The 15192-nt window shown below is 41.2% G+C and overlaps 1 protein-coding gene across 5 annotated transcripts in view; it reads right to left on the bottom strand.

The window, feature by feature from the left end:
• LOC310998369 (uncharacterized protein) overlaps positions 1 to 15192 on the bottom strand; it is a 99446-nt gene that overhangs the window by 13991 nt on the left and 70263 nt on the right. For all 5 annotated transcript variants that reach the window (XR_014595992.1, XM_083988369.1, XM_083988370.1 and 2 more), the window contains 19 exons: positions 14631 to 14684; positions 14162 to 14215; positions 12956 to 13036; positions 11287 to 11328; positions 10245 to 10322; positions 9814 to 9849; positions 9599 to 9652; positions 9316 to 9360; positions 8500 to 8541; positions 6305 to 6409; positions 6069 to 6122; positions 5540 to 5593; positions 4533 to 4586; positions 4328 to 4381; positions 3955 to 3999; positions 2620 to 2652; positions 2409 to 2453; positions 1415 to 1441; positions 224 to 277 (listed from right to left, as the gene is read on the bottom strand). Coding sequence is in view for 4 of the 5 variants with exons in the window: in XM_083988369.1 (XP_083844495.1) it covers positions 224 to 277; positions 1415 to 1441; positions 2409 to 2453; positions 2620 to 2652; positions 3955 to 3999; positions 4328 to 4381; positions 4533 to 4586; positions 5540 to 5593; positions 6069 to 6122; positions 6305 to 6409; positions 8500 to 8541; positions 9316 to 9360; positions 9599 to 9652; positions 9814 to 9849; positions 10245 to 10322; positions 11287 to 11328; positions 12956 to 13036; positions 14162 to 14215; positions 14631 to 14684 (1011 nt within the window). In the remaining variant the exon portion in view is untranslated. The remainder of the gene's footprint in view (positions 1 to 223; positions 278 to 1414; positions 1442 to 2408; positions 2454 to 2619; positions 2653 to 3954; positions 4000 to 4327; positions 4382 to 4532; positions 4587 to 5539; positions 5594 to 6068; positions 6123 to 6304; positions 6410 to 8499; positions 8542 to 9315; positions 9361 to 9598; positions 9653 to 9813; positions 9850 to 10244; positions 10323 to 11286; positions 11329 to 12955; positions 13037 to 14161; positions 14216 to 14630; positions 14685 to 15192) is intronic.

Below are 15192 nucleotides of genomic sequence, written 5' to 3'. Positions count from 1 at the left end.
TGAATTCTCCTCAACATTATCGCTTTCCCTTAAGTTGACTCACTCTCACACTGGCGAGCCTTTTAGTAGGCAGTCATTTTCGGCAGGATGTCTCATTTCAGAAAATTACACCTAATATGTTCAGTAATGAAAATGAAATGGAGAGAAAACACGTTTCCTAACTTGGTAATCAGGGTAGGTCACGGCAGATGAGACGCATCTCTGGGTCAATACTGTCGCTTACCTTGGCACCAGGTAGCCCTTCAAGCCCGGGTAAACCCATGGCCCCAGGTTCCCCCTGTGAGAGAAACACACAAGACCTGCTGAAAGCAGTCACTTCTGATAAAAACTGGGGTTTCTGCAACCAGGAATGGTGCTATTCCTGGACAGAGAGCTTGGTTTAGGACATTATTATAAGGCTGCAAGTAAACATTAGGCATAAGCAAGCAAATAAAGATCAAAGCTACACAAAGGCAGGTAAATGAAATTCTGCAGGAGCCCAGATTTGACACATCGTCCTCGCTCCTCTTGATATTCTTGGCCAGGTGTTAATACAACCCTTCATGTGTCAATATGAGGATAATCCTAAGAGGACAATACTTCAACCTGAGTGTATTATATTACATGATCTATGACACACGCTGTCACACCTTGTACGCTACAGATGGGATAGGAAAAAAAAGCTCCATTTGACAGTCACAATCAGACTTGCTTTCAGCACTAAAAATAGAGAGCCATTCCCTGCGTTCGAACAAGTGCTGTCCTCTATCTACCTCATCTTGCTCAAACTGCCATGGAGAAATGCCATTTCACTGAATAGAGGGGCAACTGGTGCTGACATAGACGGATTGTGCAGGTAATTGTCACACATGTAGATTGTCATGAATAAGCGAGTGTGGCTAAGGGGAGAGCGGGCCAGCCAGAGGATCAGCTGTGAGACGGATTGGGGCAATTCCACCACAGCACCGGAGCCACTCACACAATTTATTAAAATGTCAAATTAACATCCTGGTGAAAAATCACTGTGCAACAAAACAATAAAAAATGCAATTGGCCCTGTGAGAATAAAGAATTCGAGTCGATGCGTCAAATTGTTTCCATGTCTGTGTGGATTGTTTTCAGGCGTCAGGTTGGTGGTGGTGGTGGGGGAGGGGTATTTGAAGTGCAGGGAGGGTTCATAGGTTCCCACTGGCAAGACAATATGGTACAACAGTTTGATATTTGCTGGAGATGTGATCATTTTTTGCTGTGTGCTGGAGTTCTACAGAGAGTGGTTAAGTGCTCAGGCTTCAGGGTGTATTGACTATGTTGGAGAGAACCACCGAGACAGTGATGGAAAGCAACTGGCAACTCTGACTTCTCTATTTTTTTGGCAGCACAAAAATAGACAAATATTTCATAAAAATATATTCCAGGATGAAAAGCTGCAACTCACTGCGTCTCCCTCGTCTCCTTTGGGACCCTTAAAAAACAGGGGGGAAAAAGGACAGATTACTCCCATGAATGTGACAACAGCTCCCATAAAGATCATAAATACAGTCAAAGACGACATGCGGCTACTCTAAGTTATTGTCATTAAAATTAATAGTGCATCATTGTGTCACTTTTCTCACAGCCTCTGTGTGTAAATCTCACATCCACTATATGTAACTGTGGCCTCTCCCAAGCAAAATTAAAAACGAAGAGGGTCCCATAATCTGGTCTGGTGATCACACAATCTTTACTTTTAATCTCAGGTCACGCATTTTAAATTTTTTTTTTAGTATTTCAGCTTTTTCCAAGATTGAAAAAAAAAGGAATTATTGAAAAATTGTGCCCCTTGTCCCTGATTAAGATGCTTCCTTATTGATTGCTCCAGTGGAGCTGTTGGGCTGTGATGGATGCAGTACAGGGGGAAGCATCCTGAAGATTTAGCTGTGGTTCATGTGCATTGTGCACTGGGGATATTAGAGTGTCTATTTATTGTCACCACCTTAAGTGTTGGTTGAGGTGAATGGATCCCTACAGGGCCTGTGAGTGAATGTCTCCCAGGACTGGACAAGATTACAAACTGTCTGATAAAGAGGAGCAGGGGGAGCTGATAAGCAAATCGAGTCGACCCGGCTTTGCACTGTGTAGAGCGGCTGAACTTCCAAGACCATTTTGCATATCATTGATGTTGCGTGTCCCGGGGCGGGTCAGAGACACCTGTTTGAAAGTCAGGAAGCCTCCTGGCCTTCACCGACCAGGGCTCTCACTGAACATGATTGACTGTGATATAGGGGCCTCAGAAGCTGAGACAACACTGCAGGGCTGGTCAGGTTATTTGTTATTCACCTCTCCCCGGTTCTGCAGCTTATACAGTATCAACATGTCTACGTATGTGCTAGTGTTTCTCCACACTATACTGTAAAGGATTTGCTTGAGGCATAACAAGTGATTATTCTTACCGGAGCACCAGGAGCTCCAGGGGGTCCTGAAATAGCTCCACCACTCTGGAATGACATTTTTTTTTAAATGTTATGACTACATATTTTACAATATAGGTCAGAAATTCCTTTGAACCACAAACACAGATTAGTTTCTCATATGACTGAAGGCACTGCATTCAATGGATCACAATGACATTATCACTTCTGACGTCATTTGAAAAGTCTTTACCTGCAGCTTGTACAGACTGCTCATCCCGTTGCCCTGTGTGAAAAACACAATCAGCAGAAAATCAGACGCATCTCTGAGAAGAGACTCTCTTCACTGTTCTGTGAGTTTTAGGCACCAGGAGTCTTTAAAGAAAACTGTACAGTAGGTCTGCAGCAGTTATACAGTGTTAAGCCCTTAAAAGCTACATGAGAGAGATCAATAGCTCATTTAGTGATTACACAAAAGAGAAAGAAGGGAGTGCGAGAGAGTGAGATGTGAAAAGAGAGAAAAAAAACCAAGAACACTAGGCTTGTCTTGATAATCCCTGAGCCAGTGGTAATTCAAAAAAAAAAAAAATCGAGAGTATCTCAGAAATACAAAAGAGCACACTGATTAAAAGAGATTTGGCTATGAGAACGAGGTAATCTATACTTCTTGGGTACTATTAGATGCTAAAAGAATGTTTTTCCCATGATACATTGAGAGGGAGAGCTGCTATTGTAAAATGTAGAAGGAGTCAAGATTCTCATTTAGAAGCAAGTGGATGCCTGTGCCCTTTTCAGGCCACTGAGCCATCCCCTGTCCTCCTAGACTGCAGTTTATGAGGCCAGGGTGTTGTGGTGGTGGTGTGGGGGGGCACGGCAGGTTCAAGGGGACGGCTGATGAATTATAGATTTGCCTTTGGAAGTGCTTACTCACTGGCCTTTTTAAAGGAAGGGAACATGATTCAGTGCCAGTGCGTAGGTCGCTACAATTTCATCACATCCGTACTTGTATGTCAGTTGTGTTTTTCTTGTTACACTAAACACTGTATGACTGAGCAGAATATGAGTGCATCAACGGCAGATTTCTGTAGAAAGAGGTGCCAAGGCAACATTATGACCTTGTACAAACAAAAAGCCAGCAACACCTAGTGTCCTTCGTGTAACTTTAATTACTCACAGGTACTAACCAACTAGGCAACTAAACACACAGACCGGTTTCGACGGCTGTCTTCTTCAGTAGGTATCTGTATGAGATACACACTGAAGAAGACAACCGTCGAACCGTTGTGCGTTCTTCCTTCTTTTTGAACATTATGACCTTCACATGGACATGGGAAAAGAAGATCTTTGTATGGTATCGATAAAAGCAAGATAAAAGTCTAGCTTTTAATAAAAGTTTAAGTGTTTGTCAGCACATTAAGTGGGTTAAATAGATGGCTTTGAGTCTGTAACGATTAATATTGTTTGTTTTTTTTAGAATGAGAAGAGTCAGTTTATATTTCGGTGCAACTTTGAGGGCCACAGAGAACTTGTGACTCCGACAGAGACTTGTTATGACCAGCAGGCTCCTGATGGAGCTGAGTGAACTTACTGGAGGTCCTGGAAGCCCTGGTCTGCCTGCGGGGCCTTCACCGCCCTGCCAAAGAAAAAGCAGAGGAACTCTTAAACATGTCTCTGAAGTAATCTGACTGCATGTCACTTCATTTGCCATCCCTAAGAAAAAAATCAATAAAACTGGACTTTACTACAGTATATACAGTAACAATAAACATCTTGATATTATATATTTTTTCAAATTATTGGCTGAATTATAGTTATAATTAATTATTTAAATTATATCTAATGTGGTAAAAACCTAAACCAATTTAATTCAAGCTTTTATACATATTTTACATTTAGAAACCACATTTTAGAGGAGCATTCAAACATGTTAATTATAGATATGTGGAATGGAAAACACTTACTTTTTCTCCTTTTCCTCCTGGTTGGCCCAGAGGACCTGGCCTACCCATAAGCCCCTGCAAACAAAACAGCATCCTTGCATGAAATCTGATCCAAGCACAAACCTTGACACATATTATGATAAAATAGTCCCATAACAATAAAAAAATATTTAATGTTATGAAATAACGGAGGAAATTCTGTAGAATACCAGGACAGGCTTCTTACCGGAGCCCCTGTACGACCGGTCACACCAGGAAGTCCTGGCACTCCTTGAGACCCCTGGAGGAGTGGATTTGGTTTTGTTACATTATTTACATTTATGTTCCAAACAACACTCTGCTGTGCCTCCTCCACTATTATGTATCTCCACTATACCCTCTAGGTCCTTCTCAGAAGCAGGATGTTGAATAGATAAGATGGTGCAGTACTTCACACATCATTCACACCTTGCTGAATTACTGAACATTCATTACCTAAGGTGTAACGTATTGTGTTGTTTTGTTTGTGTTCTTGTTGCCAGAGAAGCTTTTCCAGGAAGCCATTAGCAGCAGCAATCACGGATAAAATGATACACCACACAGAGCTCACAACTACACCGTAGAGGGTGACTCTGAGGACTTTTCTGGCTGCTTGGATACATATGTTAATATTTCTTATCTTAACAGCACCATTGAATGTGCACAAGCGGTAAAACATTTAGCTGTCTAGAATGGTTTACCGTTTACAGCACTCATTTATTTATTTTAGGAATGCTCTGCATGTGTTTTCCCTCAATTATTTATTCTATCACTAAATGGAAAAAGAACTTAAACTGAGCAATAGAACATGGGTTTATTGAGCCTGTATAATCTAGTAACAAGGTGCTTGTTAGTGAAAGTTTCCTGTCATTGCAGTTCAGAGCTGAAAGTTGACCTATGAATCGGTTCTCAGCTCCTCTAAAGAGTGCCTTGTTTTTTAATTAGCGCACACACACATGCAGGGCACGCTACGTTCTTTATAAAGTAGCTCCTCAAAATGCAAAGGCTAGGCCATAGTGCACATGCAGTACTGTGGTAGCTTTTGATAGCGTCTTTTGAAAAAAGACTTTCAGAGTGTCGACAGGCTTGAAGATGAGCCAGACATTACAATATATTTACATTCTTTTGAAAAACCCACCTCTCAATGTCACCGTGACTTCCAGATGGTTAGATAACTGCTGGATTAATTTGTTTAGATAAACTTTTTTCACTCACCTCATCGCCTTTATCTCCTGCAGGGCCTGGGAACCCTCTCTCTCCCTTTACTCCCTGCAGGAAAAAGGCAGAATCAGTGAGGGAGGGAAAAGTGAATGTTTTTCTCCCAACATGAAAAGGCCTAAAACTAAAGGCTGATGGGTGTAAACTTCAAAATGTCTCTTCCCCTCTTACAGCACACGACTTGAAATTGCCTAGCCTGCTTCACCGTGGCACAACACAGTATCCATAGCAACAACTTCTGCAGTGAGCACATAAGAGTGTACAGAATAATATGAGTTGTAGAACAGATGGTTAGGCTCCCAGAGATAATCCAAAAGGCAATTTCTGGAAAGCGTTTGTCAGTGTAAATCTATATGTACTAGACATTTCAATAAACAATATCACAGAATGTATCTATTAGTGTTACAGATTATTTGGTCCTACTGAGAAACATACATCATTAATTTAGAATCACATATACAATGTGCAAATACATGGTATATATGTTTTGCAGTAGTTAGCATCTTTATACTATTCCTTTATCTACCTTTGGGCCTTCTTTCCCTGGGTTACCCGTAGGACCTCTTACACCTGGATCTCCCTGTTAAGGACAGAAATACACAATGAACATGGGTGTGGACACACATGCACTCAAAGTATGAAATCAGCAAAGCCAACAGGAAATGTAACATGTGTCATGTAATGAAAAGCATCAAGGTCAGGTTAACATGTTTACACTGTCTTGTTCCAAATTGCCTGTCAGGTCGATGGTGTTACTTGTACCTTTTCTCCCACCATGCCTTCTACTCCTTGCGCTCCGGGGGACCCCTTCTCTCCTTTCTGCCCAGGCAGCCCCGGGACTCTCGTCTGGCACACACTGCAGGCATTCTGCCAGTGCAGGGACGGCAGGAAGCAAAAGTGGTGGCACAGATAAGATTTCATCAAGTTGTGCTGCAGCACTGCATTCTCGCCCTTTATTATGTCACATCCCCTGGGTGGAGGACAAGACCCCAACTGACACAAAGTGCTCTCTAAATGTCTACATAGCAGAAATAATGTGAACCCACCATGAGTGCCTCTCATCTAGGTGAGTGGTGAACTTTGTCAAACTCATTGACTGTGACATTTAGGTGAGAATCTTAAATATCATTGTCCCTGATCCAGGCTTGATATCGACACTGCACCTTCAAGGAAAGAGGAGGTAGCTCTAAGCTGCAGGGAGGGAGGAGACACAGGTAGTCTACACCATTAAAAGAGCAGCGCTTGACTACAGACTGAGGCTGTAATACAAAATGAAAAATTTGCACATGCTTGTCATAAAACTGCAGACAGCACGCCATTATTGACTTCATGAATGAAAAGCAACATGGCCTGAGCCAAATGTATTTAGCTCCTTTTTTTGTAGGTGGCAACGAGCTGTTGGAATACTAATTATAGTGCCACTAAACAACTGTGAAAAGGCTGCGTAAAGTAGCAGAGCACTTACTTGGGTGACACCAAAGGTAGGGGTGACAGAGGATTATAACACTACTGGCATCTGGCTCCCATCAGTCATTGAGTAGTCAAATCAGGGCATATTATTTATTGTCAGAGTTGAAGTGCATTAAGTATTAAAAAATGAAATAGTTTAATTTAGCTAAGTGCTGTCCTGCAGGTAACAACATGATGTAAGGCGAGTAATCCGCTTCAGGCAAAGAAAAAGGGAAACTAATCAGTCATTTGCAAAGTTTTTGATAGAATCTACCCATTATAAAAGTAACAGCCATAAAAGAAGCACTTGATCTGTCTTTCAGCTCTCTCTGCTCTCAAATCAGCCTTGCGGTGCCAGTGCAATTTATGCATCTGAATACGGTTCCTGCGATACAATGAACAAAATAACCTTTACTTATAATGAACATGTTGGAGCACACGTCCAAGATGAGATACAAGATGCGAGTATGGTGGTTTAAGGGACCAGACTTGCAAAACCTTCGGTGAGAGAGCAGACGCTTCAACATTTGGAGGTGAAGGTTTAAGTGACAAGGGGAATCAGCCTGAGGAAATTACATTTAACCATGAGAAGTGGTGAGAGAGGCAGAGCTGTTCTCAAAGGATTTTCTTCTTTGGACCTTTTTTTTTTGCATTTGATTTGAAATATACAGAAAAATATGTTAGAAAACAGTGATGGAGGAATATCAGGTTTCATCACACTCACTATAAACTTGTGTATTGGAGGCCATGTTTTGTTGGCACACATATATAGTACATATACACATATTTACTGAGTGAATAATGGATGCTGGAAATTGGATAACATTCTATTCATGTCTCAACCATTGTGAAGTCAGCATGAAGTCCTAATAAACAAACTTTGTAATATGATTACATTTTCCTAATTTGATGTTTGGTTGGTGCTGCCTGTTAAGATCGATTGATGCAGTATTAAGTATGAATCAGTATTCAACTAAACTATATAGGTGTTTTCTGTATACCATGCAGCATCTGCAAGGACAAGAAATTAATTATTGACCGTCATTTGCATCTAGAAAAACCTTAAAGCCTCTTTACACTAGGGACGGCTGCTGTGAAATAAGCAATGTGCAGTTCTGTGTGAATGGAGACGTAATTGTAAGTACCAGTGATATCTGTATTTAAGTGTTTTCACTGGTGCACTCCTGGTGTATTTCTATACTCCATCATCTTTATTAAAAGGATGTTGTTTTATAGTACGCCCCCACTGTGCACCTGCAGTGAATGAGTAAATCTGGATTTCTTGGAGATTATTTGAGTCTGTCTCTACAGCTACTTCCCCCAGTCATCCTGATGGAGGCACTCAAGGGCTTTTACTGTCTCTCTAAACTGATAGCATCATATATTGTATATTTTTTAAAAGTACCCTACCCAATTACAGACTAGTTTAAAATACTAACCCAGACAACCCTTTGTATAATTTTGTTTGTGAAAAGCTATAATTATCATCAACTATGAAGATAAAATACCTTAGGTAAAGCACTCTTGTCTCCAACCATTGGCAGGGCAGTCTGTCACAAAAAAAGAAGAAAACAAAACAAAAAAATCCATGAAATATCTCCACAGTCTTAATTTCAAAGCGAACACATCTTTCATGTTTAAGAAATATTTTGCTGTTGTTTGTTTCGGGCAACTGCATCTTGTAATTTGCTCAAAACATCAATTTATAAGACCATCTTATGTGCCTTAAAGGGATGTGATTTTTACCCCAAACATTTTTAAACAAAATTTGAAGTTAGTGTTTCATTTTCAGTTCATATCTGCAACGCTTGAGGAAACAGTTTAATAACTTTGTTGCTAGAAGACAGCATCCTCACATCCTCAAACTATTGTTGTTCTCTGGAGTTGAGAACAAAAACATTTGAACTTCAGCCTGTGTATTTTTCAAAAATATAAAGTGGACTATAAATGGCTTTCATGGGTCTTTACAACAAATGAATATGAATGGATTGAAAGGCTAAATTTACACGGCGGTGACGCAGCCACAGCAGCACTTGTATGGCGCTATCAGCACTGTGGTGAATGCTGCTTACTTCAAGCACATAAAAAGACAAGAAATGCCGTGACAACATGTGCTAACAACAGGGTGCTGCCAGTGTGCTGTAAACTCCAACGTTGTTGTGAAAGTGACGCTGGCTGGTGAACAGTAGGACTAGCTGCTAATTATCCCCAAATCGGAGCCGCTCTCTTTATAGTGAAATTGGCTCTAAGGTTAGCTCAGAAGATCCCACTGCAGATCAGTGATGCTGAACCGTAGACAGCATAAATTATATACTCTTACTTACTCGTTCACCTGGGGGTCCAGGAGGGCCCGGGGGTCCTGGTCGGCCCTTTAATTGTGACAAAAAAAAGGAGTTAACAATCCTCCAGGCAATGATATCAAGCAGACATGCAAGACTCTAACTTTCTTTTCACACCCATCTCAGCTGGTGGGGATTTGTATCCAGGAGCTGTGATACATCGCTGCTCGCAGTGGGTTGCTGTCATTGTTTTATGCTTCCAGCCATCTTTTAGCTGCAGATGTGTGAGGACTGAGTAAGAGTGGAGAGATAGACTGAGTTCACTCACCTCTCTTCCTGGAACTCCAGGAGGGCCGGATAACCCTGGGGGTCCACGGAGGCCCTGAAAAATACCCAGACACCGATCATTTTAACAATCTTGCTTTATATGCTGCAGAGTATTATTTGTCTTGTAAAATAATTGTGGCCACTGCATCAATAAGAAAGCTGAAAAATCTGAGAAAATAAACTTCATCATGTTGTTTGTGTGTTGTGGAACCAGACCTCAATTCCCGGCTTTCCTGGGGGTCCCATGGGGCCCTAAGAACACATCACACATCTTGTTAACACCATCTGCCCTCTAGCACCCAGCATCCAATAAAGGAATTGTGTTAGACACCTTTTGCTCTATTGATTCTCTGTCTCCAACAATCCTGTATTTCAAAAATGAAAGCAGACTCACTCACAATCAAATCTGTGAGGTTCAAACTAGCAGTGCAGAGCATATATGATGAAGGCAGAGTGCAATACACCCCCACCTCACGGTAATGACCAGCGTTTTCATCTGAGACTGAATTTAATGACCAACTGATCTTGATATTCAAAGAGGATCTCGCTCTTTCGACGCCTGGAGACACGAATCTGGAGGTATCACGGTTTGAACTAAATGATAAATGTGGGAGATACAGAACCAATCAATACAACTTCATACTCACAGGTGAGCCCATGACACTCTCTCCAGGTTCGCCTTTTTCACCATGGTCTCCCGGCACTCCAGGGACGCCTCTCTCACCCTGACAAAAATACAAGCGAGCAGTAAGTGGGGTTTCGGCGATAGTACAGAAGCTCTCCGTGACTCTTGGATCCACGGAGGAGCATTAAAGCATTCAGACTTCACTTACTCTGCCGTTACACTTTGCTTTTAGTAGCTTCAAGGCTATGAAACACAGTAATGTTCCAGGTCCTCTTTTTCTTATTTTCTACGACAACACCTTTGGTGATTGTTATTATCTCAAGGATTATGAGTGTTATTTCCTGAACCTCCAACCAAACTCAGCATGATATCACCAGAAAACCTTGGAACGTTTAAAATGAAACACAACCCGTATCTAAGCCTATTGTGGCTCATTTAAATATAGCAACAACAGCAGTGAGAAGCAACCAGACAGACTGCACTACAGCTCAACTAGCAATCAATCAATCAGTCAATCAATCAATCAATCAATCAATCAATCAATCAATCAATCAATCAATCAATCAATCAATCAATCAATCAATCAATCAATCAATCAATCAATCAATCAAACTTTATTTATAAAGCACTTTTCATACATTAAAAATGTAGCACAAAGCGCTTTACATGTGTACAAGCAACCCCCACCCCAGCACATACACACACACATACTCACACACAGATACACACATGCACACACATGCACAGACACATACACACACACAAATAATGTGATCTTAGAAACGTGTGGCTGAATACAGAGGAGCCAGATCAGGAAACACCATCACAGGAAGCCTTCTGCACTAATTCTTATTCAGTTTGTGTTGTAATTGAAACAGTGTGAAAACAAATCATCAGGTCTAAACAACAATTAATTAAGTGATAAATGGTTGAAATAGATGGAAATGTATTGGATGAAAACACAAATATACCAACACAATTCACTGATCCACCTGAAGACAGTAAAACACATCTATGTGGTATACATGTAAATGCACATAGAGAATCATATATGTGCTTCCTACCTTGGGTCCGCGAGACCCTCTAGTTAGAGACAACCCGTCACCCTAGAAAACAACAGGAAGAGGACATCAGAATAGGGATTCACTCATCACACATCAGCAATTCACTTTGAAGCCTGAGGTGCAGAGCAAAAGGAGCCGCTCTAGTGCTGGAATTTAAAGAGGAATATTGAATCTGCATGAGCTCCACTACACAGTGCAAACTGTCTGAGCACAGCACTGCATCAGGAGCTCATGTTCAATACTGTTTACAACATTTATAATAGCGACTTTGTACAGAGGCAGACTGATGATGCCATACTACAGACGAAAAGCTTGATTGAAACAGAGGCCACTGTGAGCATAATTTACTGTACAGTCCAGATGAGACATTGATTTCTGTTTTCAGCATGTGTTAGTGTTACAAGTCCTACTTTGCACAATGTAAATTAGATGTGCAAAAGTTGGATTTGAACTAACACAGCACTTTAGTTAGAGTGTTTGGGAGAAATGTGGTAATCCACAAAAACATAATAGTTTAGGAAGTGCAGAACCACATTATACGATCCTCCAACACCATTTTCTTTTTAAAAACAGTTCCATTAGACGCTGTGCAGAGGCACAACTGAAACAAAACCTTTATATCAGTACTTGAGAGTGGGACACAATGCATTGCAAATAATAAAAGTCAAAAGAAACAAAGAATAAATTGCTCATTATTCATTTAAAAGCAAAATCAATACGGTGAAATTAACTTCTTGGGCAGGTTGACTCATTAAAGACGCTCTGACCGTCTGTATTGAGCTCTGTTTATTGCTTTTTTCCCTTTCTGTGTCTTACATAACAAAAACCATAAAATGTGGAGAATCCATTTTCCTCCAGTGCCTCCAGACAGAACTGACGTCCGTAAAAGACTATCAGGATCTATGCAGTCTCTCAGCGATACACATCTCTCTTTGTTTAGCTTTTGAACTATGCAAGAACACAAGAGGTCATCAGCTTGCTGTAAACATGTCCCCTTGAAACTTACGTGCACACACATAGATCCCCCTTTTCCAATCCCGCACCAATTTCTACAGTGCTGGAGAGTACATTAAAGAGCTTTAAATACGTCTGGCTGAACGCAAGCTTTCCCTTATTACTCTGCTCAGTTGAACACAGTCCTTCTTGCTTGATGAGTGGGTCTGTTGTCGAGCTTAATGTTCAGTTCAGCGTTGCCACACACAAACAAACATGATTGTTTAAAGCCGTGGAGCGCTTCCCAGTGATTGAGGAGTGCAAATGGTGTCAACCACATACGCGGCCCTGTCTGCACATGTGCTGTCTTTTTGGTGAAGCTATAATGAACATTTCTATATGCAAAGCCAAGCCTATAAAAGAGAGTACTTCAATAGCTATAAGCTCCAAAATGGGAAGATAGCTGATTACCCAGGCTTGGGTTATCAAATAGTGGATTACTTAATGGCATTGCATCTACATAATGTCATGGCAGCAACATAGCTGGAGGAGAGGAGGCTAGTTTGCTTTAGCTTCAGCTATTAAAGCTGTTTGCAGATGATCTAGACTTTGTGAACTTCTGGTGAATTTTCTTGTGCTGTTGTTCTTTGTGTTTCCTGATCTCCACTGACAGTTTATATTTTTGTTTTCTGTGACTTGAGGGATGAAACCAACACTGTCCGATTATTGTACCCACCATAAATCCACCTCCAGCTTCTCCAGGCTCACCCTTAGGACCAGAAGGTCCTGGTGGCCCTATCACTCCACCAGAGTCTCCCTGCAGATAAAAACACAGACAGTACATGAAATATCCACCACAGACAAAATGTTAGACAGGTTTTGCCATCTTGGTAAATATATAATGTGCACTAAACACTTTTAGTGGTTTATTGTTAGTGGCATGGCTCAGTGGATGGTTCTACTGCTGGTTCTCTTGTTAGACTAAACAGGAAATCTCAGAGTGTATTGGATGGATTTTCTAAAAAATGTTCACACCTCCGCAAGTACAAGTCTTACTACAGTAATTATTATTAATAATTACTAACTCCAAGCACATTTATAGGCCAAACTCAGACGATGAAGGTAAAAACCTCAGCATCTTAGCATGTTAGCATTTATATTAATTGTAATGCCAGCCAGGGACAACCTCACAAAGCTGCTCGTATGACTACAAACTCTGTTTTCAATGTTTGCTTCATGCTTTGAGGAACAGTTTCGTCAACAGTATTAGCAGCTGGTCTGACTGATCACAGCCAGAAATGTTTTGATACCTCAGTTTTTGTATGTTCTAAACAAACAGAACGTAATCTGTCAGAGCTTTTAGTGGTGCTAGGCTTTCACCTACTCCCAGTCATTATGCTGAGCTAGGCTGATTGTTTCCATTGTGCAGATGTTTGTTATTTTACATTTATTTATAGACTACCGTGACTGCACAACTAGCACTGCCTTTTGGAAGAGACCTAACATCAGTATGGCAAAGAAGACAAAGGAGGATTATAAATGGGGCTGGGTGTAGGAGGTTTAAGCACTTTCGGTTTATTTCTCTGCCCTGGAGTGTAGCAGAGTGACTCTACTGGGTGGGGAGACTTGAGTGCAGCTTCGTTTATTTTGACAAAAGTGACAAACCCCATCAAATATGTCAACTGCGCACTTTCCCACTTTGCCGCTTTCATCACAGTGTTTGGAACAAGTCCGACTGCGAGAGGAGACTTGAGTATAAATAACAGAGTAGTCTGAGGCATCAAATGCAAAAACACAAAGTTGCAACATGATTGAGGATGGCATGCAGGGCGCGTAATCTGCAATGTGTCTCCACAAGTTGTCTAGCATGTCCAACCTGTGATAAAACATCATTGCTTCATATTTTTCTTTGAGGTGAGAACTTGATTTGAAGTTTACCTACCTTTTCTCCTTTCAGGCCATCTCTCCCAGGCACCCCTGCTTCCCCTGACGAGCCCTGTAAATAGTGGTGAAAAGAGACACATCTATCACTGGGCCTTCATCTCTTCACACACATTTATCTCCTCCTCCTCACTGCTTCAGTGGGCTGCCGTGTTCCAACATAATTTCCTTTAGACAGGATTTATGAAATGCCTCTTTTCCCTCCCTGCTTTTGAATAAAGACAGATGCTCATTACTGAAGCAGGTGTGGAGAACAGATTGGGCCGCTGCCTCCATTCCTGGCATAAAGCGCTAAGATTTGCCTCTTTCCACTAATTAATTCTTAAATTTGATTACTGATCGTCTGTGTAAAAATTCTGGACTTTTCTCCTCGCTTCCTCTGTGTTTCTGCCTGTTGAGGTTTATCTGTTCATCTCTCTCTTTCATTCGGGCAGGCGTGGTTAGTTGGAGAGTTGTGCCAATATACTTACTAGTTCGCCTGGGAGTCCTGGGAGTCCAGTGGGTCCAGCCAGGCCTTGTTTCCCCTGGCAAAACACAAAGGAAAAACCAATACTTTGGGCTATTTTCTCTCTCTGTGTTTGGTGACAGAACTGTCTGGACTTTGAATGTAGCCCAGCCAGCCACACTGTAGACACTGTCTACAGTATTTCAAATAGCAATATTGTTTAAGTGTTGCCCTGCAGCCTTTTTAATAAACCAAGCTTAGTTTCATGGCAATTACTGTACGCTGGGGATATCTACTTGACTGAGCAGCAGTAGGTTTGCAAGCTTATTTCCCGGCTATGCTGTTATTTTAGATAAGGTGTTTATATGCATTACCCTTCTCTACCCATTATTGTCTTTGAAAGATGCTCATATTACTATGGAAACTGAGGTTATGTCGATGATAACTGATAAAAGGAGCGCATGAGCAGTGCTGTCCTTACTGCTATTTTGATCTACCACTTTTCATGATTGTGATGAAAATCTGCATTATTCTCAACAATGTATGATTTGTTCATGACCCATCTTCAGAAACACTCGAGACTGGTG

This window comes from Trachurus trachurus, assembly GCF_905171665.1.
Source record: "Trachurus trachurus genome assembly, chromosome: 15".
NCBI classification, from domain to species: Eukaryota; Metazoa; Chordata; class Actinopteri; order Carangiformes; family Carangidae; genus Trachurus; species Trachurus trachurus.
The sequence above is the reverse complement of the archived record's forward strand: the minus strand, read 5'-3'. Positions and strand labels throughout refer to the sequence as shown.